Source organism: Heptranchias perlo, chromosome 1 (assembly GCF_035084215.1).
Source record: "Heptranchias perlo isolate sHepPer1 chromosome 1, sHepPer1.hap1, whole genome shotgun sequence".
NCBI classification, from domain to species: domain Eukaryota; kingdom Metazoa; phylum Chordata; class Chondrichthyes; order Hexanchiformes; family Hexanchidae; genus Heptranchias; species Heptranchias perlo.
Genome location: NC_090325.1, coordinates 38466261 through 38479195, shown reverse-complemented (window position 1 = coordinate 38479195; position 12935 = coordinate 38466261). Strand labels below are relative to the sequence as shown.

The 12935-nt window shown below is 41.8% G+C and overlaps 1 protein-coding gene across 1 annotated transcript in view; it reads left to right on the top strand.

Moving 5' to 3' along the window:
* Positions 1–6735, top strand: part of nars1 (asparaginyl-tRNA synthetase 1) — a 54060-nt gene extending 47325 nt beyond the window's left edge. Inside the window, exons 14-15 of the mRNA XM_067983865.1 lie at positions 142–273; positions 6313–6735. Of these exons, the coding sequence (XP_067839966.1) occupies positions 142–273; positions 6313–6444 (264 nt within the window). The 3' untranslated portion in view covers positions 6445–6735. The remainder of the gene's footprint in view (positions 1–141; positions 274–6312) is intronic.
* Positions 6736–12935: the final 6200 nt, after the last annotated feature.

The following is a 12935-nucleotide window of genomic DNA, read 5'->3' as shown; positions in this document are numbered from 1 at the left end:
TTGAAAACAATTGCATCTTGTTAAAAGATGCTAGTGGCATTGCAGTAAATTCTTCTGCTTGTAAGGTAAAATGTAAATACTGGAATTTTTCAGTTTGAGAATGTTATACTAATATCAAATACTTTTTCTTTAACTTGCGAGGTTGACGTGCTGATGCCAAATGTTGGTGAGATTGTGGGAGGGTCGATGCGTATCTGGGACAGCAAGGAACTGTTGGATGGTTACAAACGTGAAGGCATTGACCCTACTCCATACTACTGGTACACTGACCAGGTAAGTTGGAACAATATTTATCAGACTTGCTTATTGAATGAAGTCCACAGGCTTTCCTCTTCACAGGGAGGTCTAGGGGCCTGTCCTTTACATTTCTTGTTTTTGTTGCATACTTTACCCTTTTGTGAGTGCCTAAAGGCATCCATTTTCTGGATATATGTGCGAGTGGTTCTTGTGTGACTTCCCAATGTCTATGTTGCTTGGTATAGAGCCAATAAGCGAACCTGGGAACTCCTTAGCCTGCTTGGGTTATTATTGTACCATAAGGTGCATTTACCAACCTCAGCCATCATAGGAGAAACAAAGGTGCGTTTTTCACTCCCAAATTGAATAAAATATATTCAAGTAACTTGCTACATGACTTCTCTTACTGATTTGAGATTGAACGGTTTAAATAGGTAAACTGTGTAATTGTTTGCTACTAATTTAGATAAATGTGTGTAATCATAATGTTCTAGTCCTGATTTCATACACATGGATTATTTAGATTCTAATTTTCAGTTTCTCGATTTTTCTGAAATTTTTGTAACATTAAATTTTCACCCTAAAAGTGTACTATTAATTTGATCTCCCTAATTTTATGTGGGTTTGTTTTTTTCCCAGAATTCTTTCTCTTGCCAGTTTTCCTTTCCTCTCTCGACAATTTTCCCTTACTCTCTCCTGAAGATGTGGATTCCTTACTAGGACACAGTTTCAGGAGCAATGGTCATTTTTTGTTACTTTACTAAAGTGGCCATTCTTCATGTGTGAGGTACACACAATGTTAATTTGGTTCAGTTCACCACACTCTTGTCTCTAACTCAGGAGGTTGCAAGTTCAAGCTCGACTCCAGGACTTGAGCATGTAATTCAGTCTAAAACCTTCACTGTAGTACTGAGGTAGTGCTGCACTGTTAGATGAGTCCCATCTGCATGTTCTAGTAATCCAGGTACGTGGGGGGAAAAAATTGAATGGGGCCGTTTTTGGGTGCTGGTAGCGTGATGTGCTATTACCCTGCGTCCAATGACCCCCTGCGCAGGCAGGACACAAGTTTCGGCCTGTCCGAGGACTCACCTGCAATCAGCATTCCATTCCAGGCTTTGCATATGGAACAATGCAATTTGCACTTTCCACCACCAGGGGAGCTCAATCTCTTAAATGGAGGATGTTTCTTAGAAATCTCTTAGAGGTAGCTGGTACCTGTTATTTGCTGAAGATAACAGTCTACTGTCGACACAGAATCTGAACGGAGATCTGACATCGCACCCGTAAAACACGGGTGCAGGTCCCATCCCTATGTTTACACACTGATGAGTTATGTTAAAACATTGAATAAAGGTTGCGCACTGCGCGCACATCCTCCAATCTGCACGCCAGACCTCACCAATCTGCCGATCTGAGTTGTTACCAGGCCTGCGAGAGCGCGTGCACCAAGGTTCTCTGCTGATGCACTAGAGACCTTGGTGCAAGAGGTGGACAGAAGGAGGGACATCCTATATCCGCAGTGGGGGGCGGGGGAGTACGGGCGGGCGGGCCAAGAGGCCCTCCAGACATATATCCAAAAGGCAGCGGGGGACGAAGTCATTGCCAGGCGCACAGCATCATGAACATGGATGTGGTGCAGGAAGAGGTTCAATGCTTTGACATGAGTGGGCAAGGTGAGTGAAATCAACTGTCAAGTGGCGTCTCAGACCAACTGCACCACGCACTACACCCCCCCATCCCCCACATACCAATAAACTCTTTCCATCAGTACTCAACTCTTCCAACCAGATGCTTCCTCTCACCCTTACACATTACCACTGTTTCAAGCCACCCACCCACAACTCACAGGCCACACACACTAGCTATTCAACCATGACAGGCACATCACCCAGACACACGTCCCACTTTCTAGCAGGAGAAGGCGGCACTTATCCGGAGGCAGCAAGTGGCAGTGGCATTTAGTCCCTCGAGCCTGTTCCACCATTTAATGAGATCATGGTGGACCTGTGACCTAACTCCATATCCCTTAATACTCTTGGTTCACAGAAATCTATCAGTCTCAGATTTAACTTTCATGAGTGAGGTAGCATCAATTGCCGTCTGCAGAAGAGTGTTCCAAACGTCTCCCACCCTTTGCATGTAGAAGCATTTCCTAACTTCACTCCTGCACGTCCTGGCTCTAAATGTTAGGCTATGTTCCCGCGTCCTAGTATTGAAGTCTAGAGTCGTCCACAGACAGTTACAAATGTCTCGGCAGCCAGAAGCAATAATCCAGCCACTAACCTGTAAATCCTGCATGGTCTCTTTAAATAGCGCTGGTGGGGGGACTTCCGGGCACTCTAAGACATAGTCGGGGTTAAGACTGTGCGTTGAGTTGAGCGTTAAGTCCCAAAATGGTATCTGTCACTTTAAATCAGTGTTGCACACTGAAGCCATTTTCTCCCTACTTTACATGATTCCAGCGTTCGTTATCTGCGCCTGCGCTAACTCCTATACCAAGATGGCGTCTGGTGCACATCACGCTGGAAACGTGCGTGCGCATCCAAGACACCATCTTGGATGTCGAAGAGGTTGCGTAGCGCCAAAACAATGGGCGCTACATGGCCCAATTTAGCGCCCGTGGTGCTGTCTTCAATTTTTTTTAAAAAAGCAAGGAGCTCACTCAATGTCCTGGACAACACTCCACCACCAAAAATAAATTGATTATTTGTCTCATTGCTGTTTATTGTTATAAAGGAAAATCTGGCAACCAATTTGTACACTAATAGATCCAACAATCCCTTCAAAGTAATTCATTGTTGTGAAGCACTTTGAGATGTGATAATGTGCTACACAAGTTAAGCCCTTTTTTGCACAGTGATGTTGCTGGTTGAGGAGACACTATCCTGTCATCAATTGACGCTCATACCTGTGCACTTCCAGAACCGGTCACTGGACAACAAACAAAAGCAGGAACCCTGGACATTCTTCCCCCTCCCGTAATCAAAGAGCACTGAGGGTAAAAGTCAAATGTAGCACACCTCCGACACCCTTTCTAACTCAGCAAAGAGTGGGGATTGAATCTGTGACCTTCTCAGTCTTAGTGAATTTTTAAAAAAATGAAATGAACATAAAGTCTACAGCACAGAAACAGGCCAATTGTCTATGCTGCCGTTTATGCTCCACACGAGCATCCTTTTACCCCTCTTCATCTAACCCTATCAACATATCCTTCTATTTCTTTCTCCCTCATGTGCTTATGTAGCATCCCATTAAATGCATCTGTGCTATTTGCCTTAACTGTTCCCTGTGGTAGCTCGTTCCACATTCTTACAGTCTTTGGTAAAGAAGTTTGTCTTGAAATTCCCTATTGGATTTATTAGTGACTATTTATGACCTCTAGTTTTGGACATCCCGACAAGTGGAAACATTTTCTGTATGTCTACCCTATCAAATCCTTTCATTATCTTAAAGATCTATCAGGTCACCCCTCAGCCTTCTATTTTCTAGAGGAAAGAGCCCCAGCCTGTTCAGCCTTTCCTGATAAGTACATCCTCTCAGTTCTGGTATCATCCTTGTGAATCATTTTTGCACTGCCTCCAATGCCTCAATATCGTTTTTATAATATGACGACCAGGACTGTGCACAGTACTCAAGTGTGGTCTAACCAAGGTTCTATACAAGGTAACATAACTTCTGTACTTTTCAATTCTATCCCTCCAGAAATGAACCCCAGTGCTTGGTTTGCTTTTTTTATGGCCTTATTAACCTGTGTCATTACTTTTAGTGATTTGTGTATCTGTACCCTGAGATCCATTTGCTCCTCTACTCCATTTAGGCTCTGATTATCCAAGCAGTATGTGGCCTCCTTATTCTTCCTACCAAAATGCACCACCTCACACTTATCTATATTGAAATTCATTTGCCGTTCACACACCCATTCTGCAAGTTCATTAATGTCTTCCTGTATTTTGTCGCTTTCTTCCTTTGTATTAACTACACCTCCCAATTTGGTGTCTTCCACAAATTTTGAAATTGTACTTCCAATTCCCTAGTCCAAATCATTAATGTAAATTGGGAACAACAGTGGTCCCAACACCGATCCCTGTGGAATATCACTTCCCAATTTCACCAGTCTGCATAGCTACCCTTAACCCCTACTCTCTGTTTTCTGTTTTGTAACCAGCTTGCTATCCATTCTGCTATCTGTCCCCTGACTCCATATGCTCTGACATTAGTCATGACTCTACTATGTGGTATCTTATCGAAGACCTTTTTGAAAATCCAAATATATTACATCTATTTCATTACCCTTGTCCATTGTTTCTGTTACTTCTTCAAAGAGTTTAATAAGGTTGGTCAAGCATGACTTCCCCTTTTGAAATCTCTGCTGACTAGTCTTTATTATATTTTTGTTTTCTAGATGGTTTTCTATTACATCTTTGAGTAAAGATACCATTATCTTTCCTACTACTGAAGTTAAGCTAACTGGTCTATAGTTCGCTGGACTTGTTCTATCTCCCTTTTTAAATATAGGAGTCACGTTAGCTGTCTGCCTGTCCTCTGGCACTATTCCCTATTCTAATGAATTTTCATGTGTAATAGTGCCTCTGCTATCTCTGCTCTAACTTTTAATGTGTGTGGAAGTATTCCATCCAGACTCTCTAAGTTTGATTAGTTTATCAATTATCTCCCCCCTTTCTATCTTTTCTTCTAATGCCATACCTACAATGTTAGTCTCCCTAGTAAATACTGAGGCAAAGTAACTATTCAATATTTCTGCCAATTCGTTGTCATTACCTGTGAGTTTATCTTGTGTTTCCCTTAGTGGCCCTATCTGTATCCTGATTTTCCTTTTGATATTTATGTGTCTGTAGAATACTTTACTATTCCTTTTTATATTCCGCGATAATTAAATTTCGTAGATTCTCTTTGTTCTCATAATTGTTTTTTTGACTTCTTTCCTAACCTCTTCGTATTCCCTTTTGTCAAGCTTTCCTTTATTGTCTGTGAACTTAGAGTATGCTTTTTTTCTTTAGTTTCATTTTTACCCTTATCTCTTTATTCATCCATGGTGTTGCATTTTTGGCTAGTTTGTTCTTGATTTTTTTAAGAGGAATATATTTCTCCTGAACTCTTGATCACCATTTTAAATATTTCCCACTGCTGTTCTATCTCTTTGTCATTCTTTTCCAGTTTATCTTCCCTAGTTCCATTCTCATCTCCTCAAAATTAGCTTTATTCCAATCTGTTACATTGGTCTGTGTCTTGCGTCTTTTTCAATCATTATTTTAAATCTTACCATGTTGTGATCGCTATTGCCTAGATATTCCCCTACACTTACTTCTCTTATCTGCTCTGGTTCATTTCCCATTACTAGATCCAGTAGTGATTCCTCTCTTGTTGTCTCTTATACAAACTTGCACTTGTTTTGCATCTTTCACATTCTTGCACCATCCCAAAACATTTCACAGCAAATGTATTACTCTGGAACTGTATTTGCAGCAAGCATTGCAGCCATAAGGCACTATATAAATGCAGGTTATTGTTGTTTGTAGCCACAAACTTCGATGAAATAAAGGACCCAGTTAATCTCTTTCTAAATTTTTGGTGGTGGTAAATAAGGTATAAATATTGTCCAGGAGTCTGGGAAAGCTCCCTGCTTTTCCTTGAACAGTACCATGGGATCTTTTGCATCCCATTGAATAGGCTGACTGTGCCTTGCTGTAATGTCTCATCTGAAAGATGGTACCTCTGACAATGCACCACTGTACTATAGTGTCGGCCTAGGTTACGTGTTTGAACCTTCTAGTGGGGTTTGAACCCACCACCTTCTGACTTGGGAAGATCCAAGCTAAAGCTTTTTAAGAAATTTGGCGAACTATGATCATGAAAGTAATTTACTGATTTATATTAATTAAATCTGGACTAGAAAGGGTTAGAGCACTGCTCTTCGATGCATGTACTTCAAAATTCTTCCCAGTAGAAGCTTGTGGCTACACGAAGAATTAATATCTTGTTGAATAGATACCTGTTTGGCTGACTTTGATCTTTGTACTTTCTGGTACATATTATTGGTATTCTTATTCCTCCTAGCGTAAATATGGCAGTTGTCCTCATGGTGGTTATGGCTTAGGTCTGGAACGTTTCTTAACATGGCTTCTCAACAGACACCATATTCGGGATGTATGTTTGTACCCACGCTTCATTCAACGTTGCAAACCATAATGTCTGCTTGGTATAATACTGCAAAATAAAATAAATTGAATGTACTTCTTCCATAAATAAACAAAACTGCTGAAAATGCACAGCAGGTCCATCAGCATCTGAAAAGACAGGCTATGATTTCAGGTAGAAACTCTGTCACCTGCACCTTTGCTTTTGCTTATCTGTACTTTAAAGATTGCTTAAAAACTGGAAAGCAACATACCATAGTCACCAATGAGCCTCCTTGTAATTGTAATTTTCAGAATGCCTGTATTCATATTTTACACCAACAATAAATGATCCTGAACAATATTCTGACCCTGGGTTTTATTTTTCTGTGAATTCTCTTCTACTGTTTTCTCTGCAAAGCATACACTGTTAACTGACATGTTTTCTAACAGATAAAGGATGCATTTCAGGCTGCTTATGCTTCAGCATCCTAAAACTGATTTGTTTACAGCACTATGAAAATTGTCTCCCTCTTCAGAACATTTTTTTTTTATATATATATATATTTCTGTTTCTTCTGAGTCAATCAGGAAAAATCTGGTGCAGCTTCCCCGATAAATTAACTAGTAAGTAAAGGCACTGCCTTTGTGCACTTCGCGTAACACTAAACCATACAGACCAAAAGGACCGAAGTTCACTTCCTGGTCAGTTCAAGTTAAGCTAATCTGATTTCTGAGTTGGGAGAAAATTCAGCCAGCATCCCCCTTCCTGATTGCTATCCAGTGACCCCTGCTAGAAAGTGCATATATGTGGACATCATCTGAGGACCCCATTGGGCTCGGCTGTGATTTCCCCCATGATTGACTAGCATGCCAGCACTCTGCCTCAGCTCACACATTACAGACAAGGTATCTGAGGGCTGTTGATATCTTTAGAACTATACTCCAGCAAGAGCCTGTGAAGGGGAGGGACTGCTGTTCAAATGATTTGTAATCATTCCATGCAGATACAATTTTTGCCTTTCCTGGGGTGTTAGGTTTATAATTGATAGGTTTAAGGAGTTTAGCAGTAATTATCTTCACTGTAATGTTAAACAATTCAGTTTTTAATCTAAATATTTTCATCACAAAGTGAAATAAATGACAACCATAACAGAATTTGTAGCACTAGGGAAAAGAAGTGCTGATAGATACAAAAGATAAGTTACAGCAAATGTGCCTGAAATTGATAATATGCCACGCATAACATCCCAAGGTATTATTTCAAGAGCAGCAAGGAAGTTCTCCCAGTGTCCTGGCCAACATTTACCCTTCAGCCAACACCATTATTTATCTCATTACTGTTCGTGGACTTATTGCATGTAATTTGGCTGCTGTGTTTACCTACAAAACAACGGTGACTACGCTTCAAAAAGAAATTCATTGGCTGTGAAGCACTTTGGGACATCCTGAGGACATTTAAGGCGAATGTAAATACTAGTTCTTTTTTCTTTTTCAATAAAAACACAAATAGACTTAATCATTGTAAATCAATGCCTCTGATAATATAGTGCGCATTACATGAGATAAGCTGTCTCTCCTCCAGCTCACCCATCAACAATACAGTGTGAGGATTGCTAATACAGTCTACAGATAATTTGAAGTTGCTTTTTGTGATTAAAAAAATTAATTATCCAATAATTTGAATTTAGCAATGCAAATAACAATGTGGCAATTTAGTGGAAAAATGAAGTATCAGATAACTTGAATTATGCAATTTTGAATGGAGTTAACTGTGTATATGGTTTGAAATGGTTTCAAAGGTGGCCACACAGATTTGTGCTTAGATAATTCTGTTAAACCTTAGCACTTGGGATGATCACTGATAAACTACTTGACCTTTTTTGGTATATACTTAATGTGTTACTGCACTGAACACTGGATTTGCTGCCAAAATAACGGCAAGTTTAATGGCGCTTACTGTTATTAACGTGTAAATCGGCCAGCAATTTGTGGTGAGGAAGAGCTGCCCTGTTAATTGTGAATCGCCACAAGTTGCTGCTCCGCCGTTAGCCTTGCGAAAACGGTAGCTTACCCTCAACCACCCTATGAGTTTTGTGAAGTTATTGCATTTGCACATTAATTGCCCATTAAACTCGTCGCAGAAAGTTAGGTCTGGTAACTAACAACATAAGTACTTTTTTTATGAGATTAATGTTCCTGCAATGCTAATTAACCTCTCCAGCCCAGGAAGGGAACAATTTAACTGTGGAGTCTCATTCCTATAGGTAGTAAATTGTTTAAAATTCCAGGAGAAATAAAGAGAGGGATAGAAAGAGTGGATTATGAAAGAGGAAAAAAAGAGACAGAAAAGAAAAGTAAGAATTTTTTTTTAAAAATCAAGCACGACCGCATGATCAGCATGTTCAGGAACAGTGGAACTGCTTTCATAGGAACGTGGATAATGGAGTTATTAACTAACCATAGCGATCAATCTATCAATTAGTCTATAACAGACCCAGACATGAGGTGAGGAAAACCCTAGTGGTGGAGAGCTTTGGGAACCGTAGGTCCAATGTCACCGTTTTCCTCCCAAGCATGCTACATTTGCCACGTCATGTCTCAAATTACTCATATACTGTATCCCAAAATTTTAATAACTGAAATAAATCTATCTAATTTGCATTTGAGTATCAAAACAGCTTTGCATCCTGAAAATTATAGTCTTCCAACATTAACAGGAATGTGGATGGTAAGACTGGTACAAAAATAGTGCCAAGATAGATAAAGTTTTCCTCTAGAAACAATTTACTACCTGCGGGAATGAGACGCTACAGTTTCCTTGTTTCATTTCTGTGCGTACCAGGTTGAGTGGTATGTCAGGACCATAAATCGCGTCATTAACAGACATGAATTACCAGCCCTAAATGGCTGCGGCAAGATTAATTTGCATTAGCAGCGCAAGTCCAGCAATTTCATAACACGCAATGAACTTCAATGGTGAGGTTGCAATTTTTTTGGCTTTGTTGAGGCTAATGACGGAGCGGCACAAAGCATCCAGCAATTCGTGGAGAATCAGAACTCATAGCATATCTCTTTGCCGCAAATTGCTGGATTTTTTTACAAACAAATAATTGCGAGCGCCATGAACTCACCATTATTTTTACACCAATTTCTGGGCCATTGTAAGAGATTTAGGACTGAGTGCAGGTGAAACTTTTTTTTTGAACAGTGGGTTAATGACTAAAGCAGAGACCAACATTTAATAGGTTAGATAGATGGTTAAAGGAAAGGGGAATACAGAGATACGGGAACAGGACTGGCACATGGGACTAGGACTGTTGCTTGTGTGGAGGATAAAAAACAATAAGGACCAGCCTGTTTCTATGTAATTTTGAAAAGAAAAAAGATAGGATAACGTTTAAGGTAGAAATCCTCCATTGGGTAGAAGTGGGCTTTACCCAAAACATTAATCAACTGTTTTTCCTTTCAGATGCTGATGAAGTACCCAATTAATTTGTGATCATATAGTGTGCCTTGAATTGAGGAGCACCATGCTGATAAATAGGTTTGAGAAAGACATGTATCCAAAAGTAAGTTCTTTCTGAAAAATGAAGGAAACAAATTGCAGTGCTATCATAGAATCTTACAGCACAGGAGGCCATTCGGTCCATCATGCCTGTGCCAGCTGTTTGAAATTAGTCCCACTCCACAGCTCTTTCCCCATCACCCTGCAATTTTCTCTCCTTCAAATATTTATCTGATTACCTCTTGAAAGTTACTATTGAATCTGCTTCCACATCCCTTTCAGGCAGTGCATTCCAGATCATAACTCGCTGTGTAAAAGAAATTTTCCTCATCTCCCCTTTGGCTCTTTTGCTAATTACTTTAAATCTGTGTCCTCTGGTTACCAACCCTCCTGCCAATGTAAACAGTTTCTCCTTATTTACTCCAGCAAAAACCTTCATGACATTTCTCTCTAACATTTTCTGCTCCAAGGAGAACAATCACAGTTTCTTTAATCTCTCCACATAGCTGAAATTCCTGATACCATTCTTTTAAATCTCCTCTGCATCCTCTCCAAGGCCTTGACATCCTTCCTAAAGTGTGGTGCCCAGAATTGGACACATTATTCCAGCTGAGGCCGAACCTATGATTTATAAAGGTTTAGCATAACTTCTCTGCTTTTGTACTCTTATCGGGTATATTTTAACCCCCAAAACCGGTGGGTGGGAGGTTAAAATAACAGGTTTTTGGATCAGGACTGCTCCCACCTCCAACTTGCACACTGGGTTTAACCCGTGCAGGTTTGTCTGCACATGCACAGCAGACAGATGGATGTCCCATCCCCACTTAAAGCCAGCAAGCCGATACTTAAAAGGGCAATGTACCTCACTGCGCTAGTTGAGGTACTTAATATTTTCTGTATTGAGCAATTAAAAGGAATTTAACCGTACCTATTCGGGTTTTCCATCGCTTCCCAATCATGACAACATCCTCGTAAATCTCCTCTGTACCCTCTCCAGTGCAGTTACATCTTTCCTGTAATGTGATGACCAGAACTGTACGCAGTACTCTAGCTGTGGCCTAACTAGTGTTTTATACAGTTCTAGTATAACCTCCCTGCTCTCATATTCTATGCCTCGGCTAATAAAGGAAAGTATCCCGTATGCTTCCTATTTCCTTTTTTAGATCTCCTCTGTACTTTCTGTACTCAGCTTGGTTTTCTACTGTGTATGAACCTTACATTTGACATAAGCCTCCTTTTTCTGTTTCATTTTAATCTCTATATCATTAGTCAATATCTTTAGCCATACTCACAGAATCATACCTTTCAGCCAACGTCCCAGACTCTTCCATCACCATCCCTGGGTATGTCCTGTCCCACCGGCAGGACAGACCCACTAGAGGTGGCGGTACAGCGATGTACAGTCAGGAGGGAGTCCTCAACATTGACTCCGGACCCCATGAAATCTCATGGCATCAGGTCAAACAGGGGCAAGGAACCCTCCTGCTGATTACCACCTACCGCCCTCAGCTGACGAATCAGTCCTCCTCCATGTTGAGCACCACTTGGAGGAAGCACTGAGGGTAGCGTGGGCACAGAATGTACTCTGGGTGGGGGACTTCAATGTCCATCACCAAGAGTGGCTCGGTAGCACCACTACTGACCGAGCTGGCCGAGTCCTGAAGGACACAGCTGCCAGACTGGGCCTGCGGCAGGTGGTGAGCGAACCAACACGAGGGAAAAACCTACTTGACCTCGTCCTCACCAATCTACCTGTCGCAGATGCATCTGTCCATGACAGTATTGGTAGGAGTGACCACCGCACAGTCCTCGTGGAGTTGAAGTCCCGCCTTCGCACTGAGGACACCATCCAACGTGTTGTGTGGCACTATCACCGTGCTAAATGGGATAGATTCAGAACCGAACTAGCAGCTCAAAACTGGGCATCCATGAGGTGCTGTGGACCATCAGCAGCAGCAGAATTGTATTCCAGTACAATCTGTAATCTCATAACCCGGCATATTCCTCACTCTACCATTAGCAACAAGCGAGGGGATCAACCCTGGTTCAATGGGGAGAGTAGAAGAGCATGCCAGGAGCAGCACCAGGCGTACCTAAAAATGAGGTGCCAACCTGGTGAAGCTACAACTACATGCATGTTAAACAGCGGAAGCAACATGCTATAGACAGAGCTAAGCGATTCCACAACCAACGGATCAGATCAAAGCTCTGCAGTCCAGTCGTGAATGGTGGTAGACAGTGAAACAACTAATGGGAGGAGGAGGCTCTGTAAACATCCCCATCCTCAATGATGGCAGAGTCCAGCACGTGAGTGCAAAAGACAAGGCTGAAGCGTTTGCAACCATCTTCAGCCAGAAGTGCCGAGTGGATGATCCATCTCGGCCTCCTCCCGATATCCCCACCATCACTGAAGCCAGTCTTCAGCCATTTCTTTATATCACGTGGAGTGAAAAGAAATGGCTGAGTGCACTGGATACAGCAAAGGCTATGAGCCGATACAGCAAAGGCTATGAGCCCCAACAGCATCCCGGTTGTAGTGCTGAAGACTTGTGCTCCAGAGCTAGCTGCGCCTCTAGCCAAATTATTCCACTACAGCTACAACACTGGCATCTACCCGACAATGTGGAAAATTGCCCAGGTATGTTCTGTCCACAAAAAGCAGGACAAATCCAATCTGGCCAATTACCGCCCCATCATTCTACTCTCAATCATCAGCAAAGTGATGGAAGGTGTCGTCGACAGTGATATCAAGCGGCACTTACTCACCAATAACCTGCTCACCGATGCTCAGTTTGGGTTCCGCCAGGACCACTCGGCTCCAGACCTCATTACAGCCTTGGTCCAAACATGGACAAAAGAGCTGAATTCCAGAGGTGAGGTGAGAGTGACTGCCCTTGACATCAAGGCAGCATTTGACCGAGTGTGGCACCAAGGAGCCCCAGTAAAATTGAAGTCAATGGGAATCAGGGGGAAAACTCTCCAGTGGCTGGAGTCATACCTAGCACAAAGGAGGATGGTAGTGTTTGTTGGAGGCCAATCATCTCAGCCCCAGGACA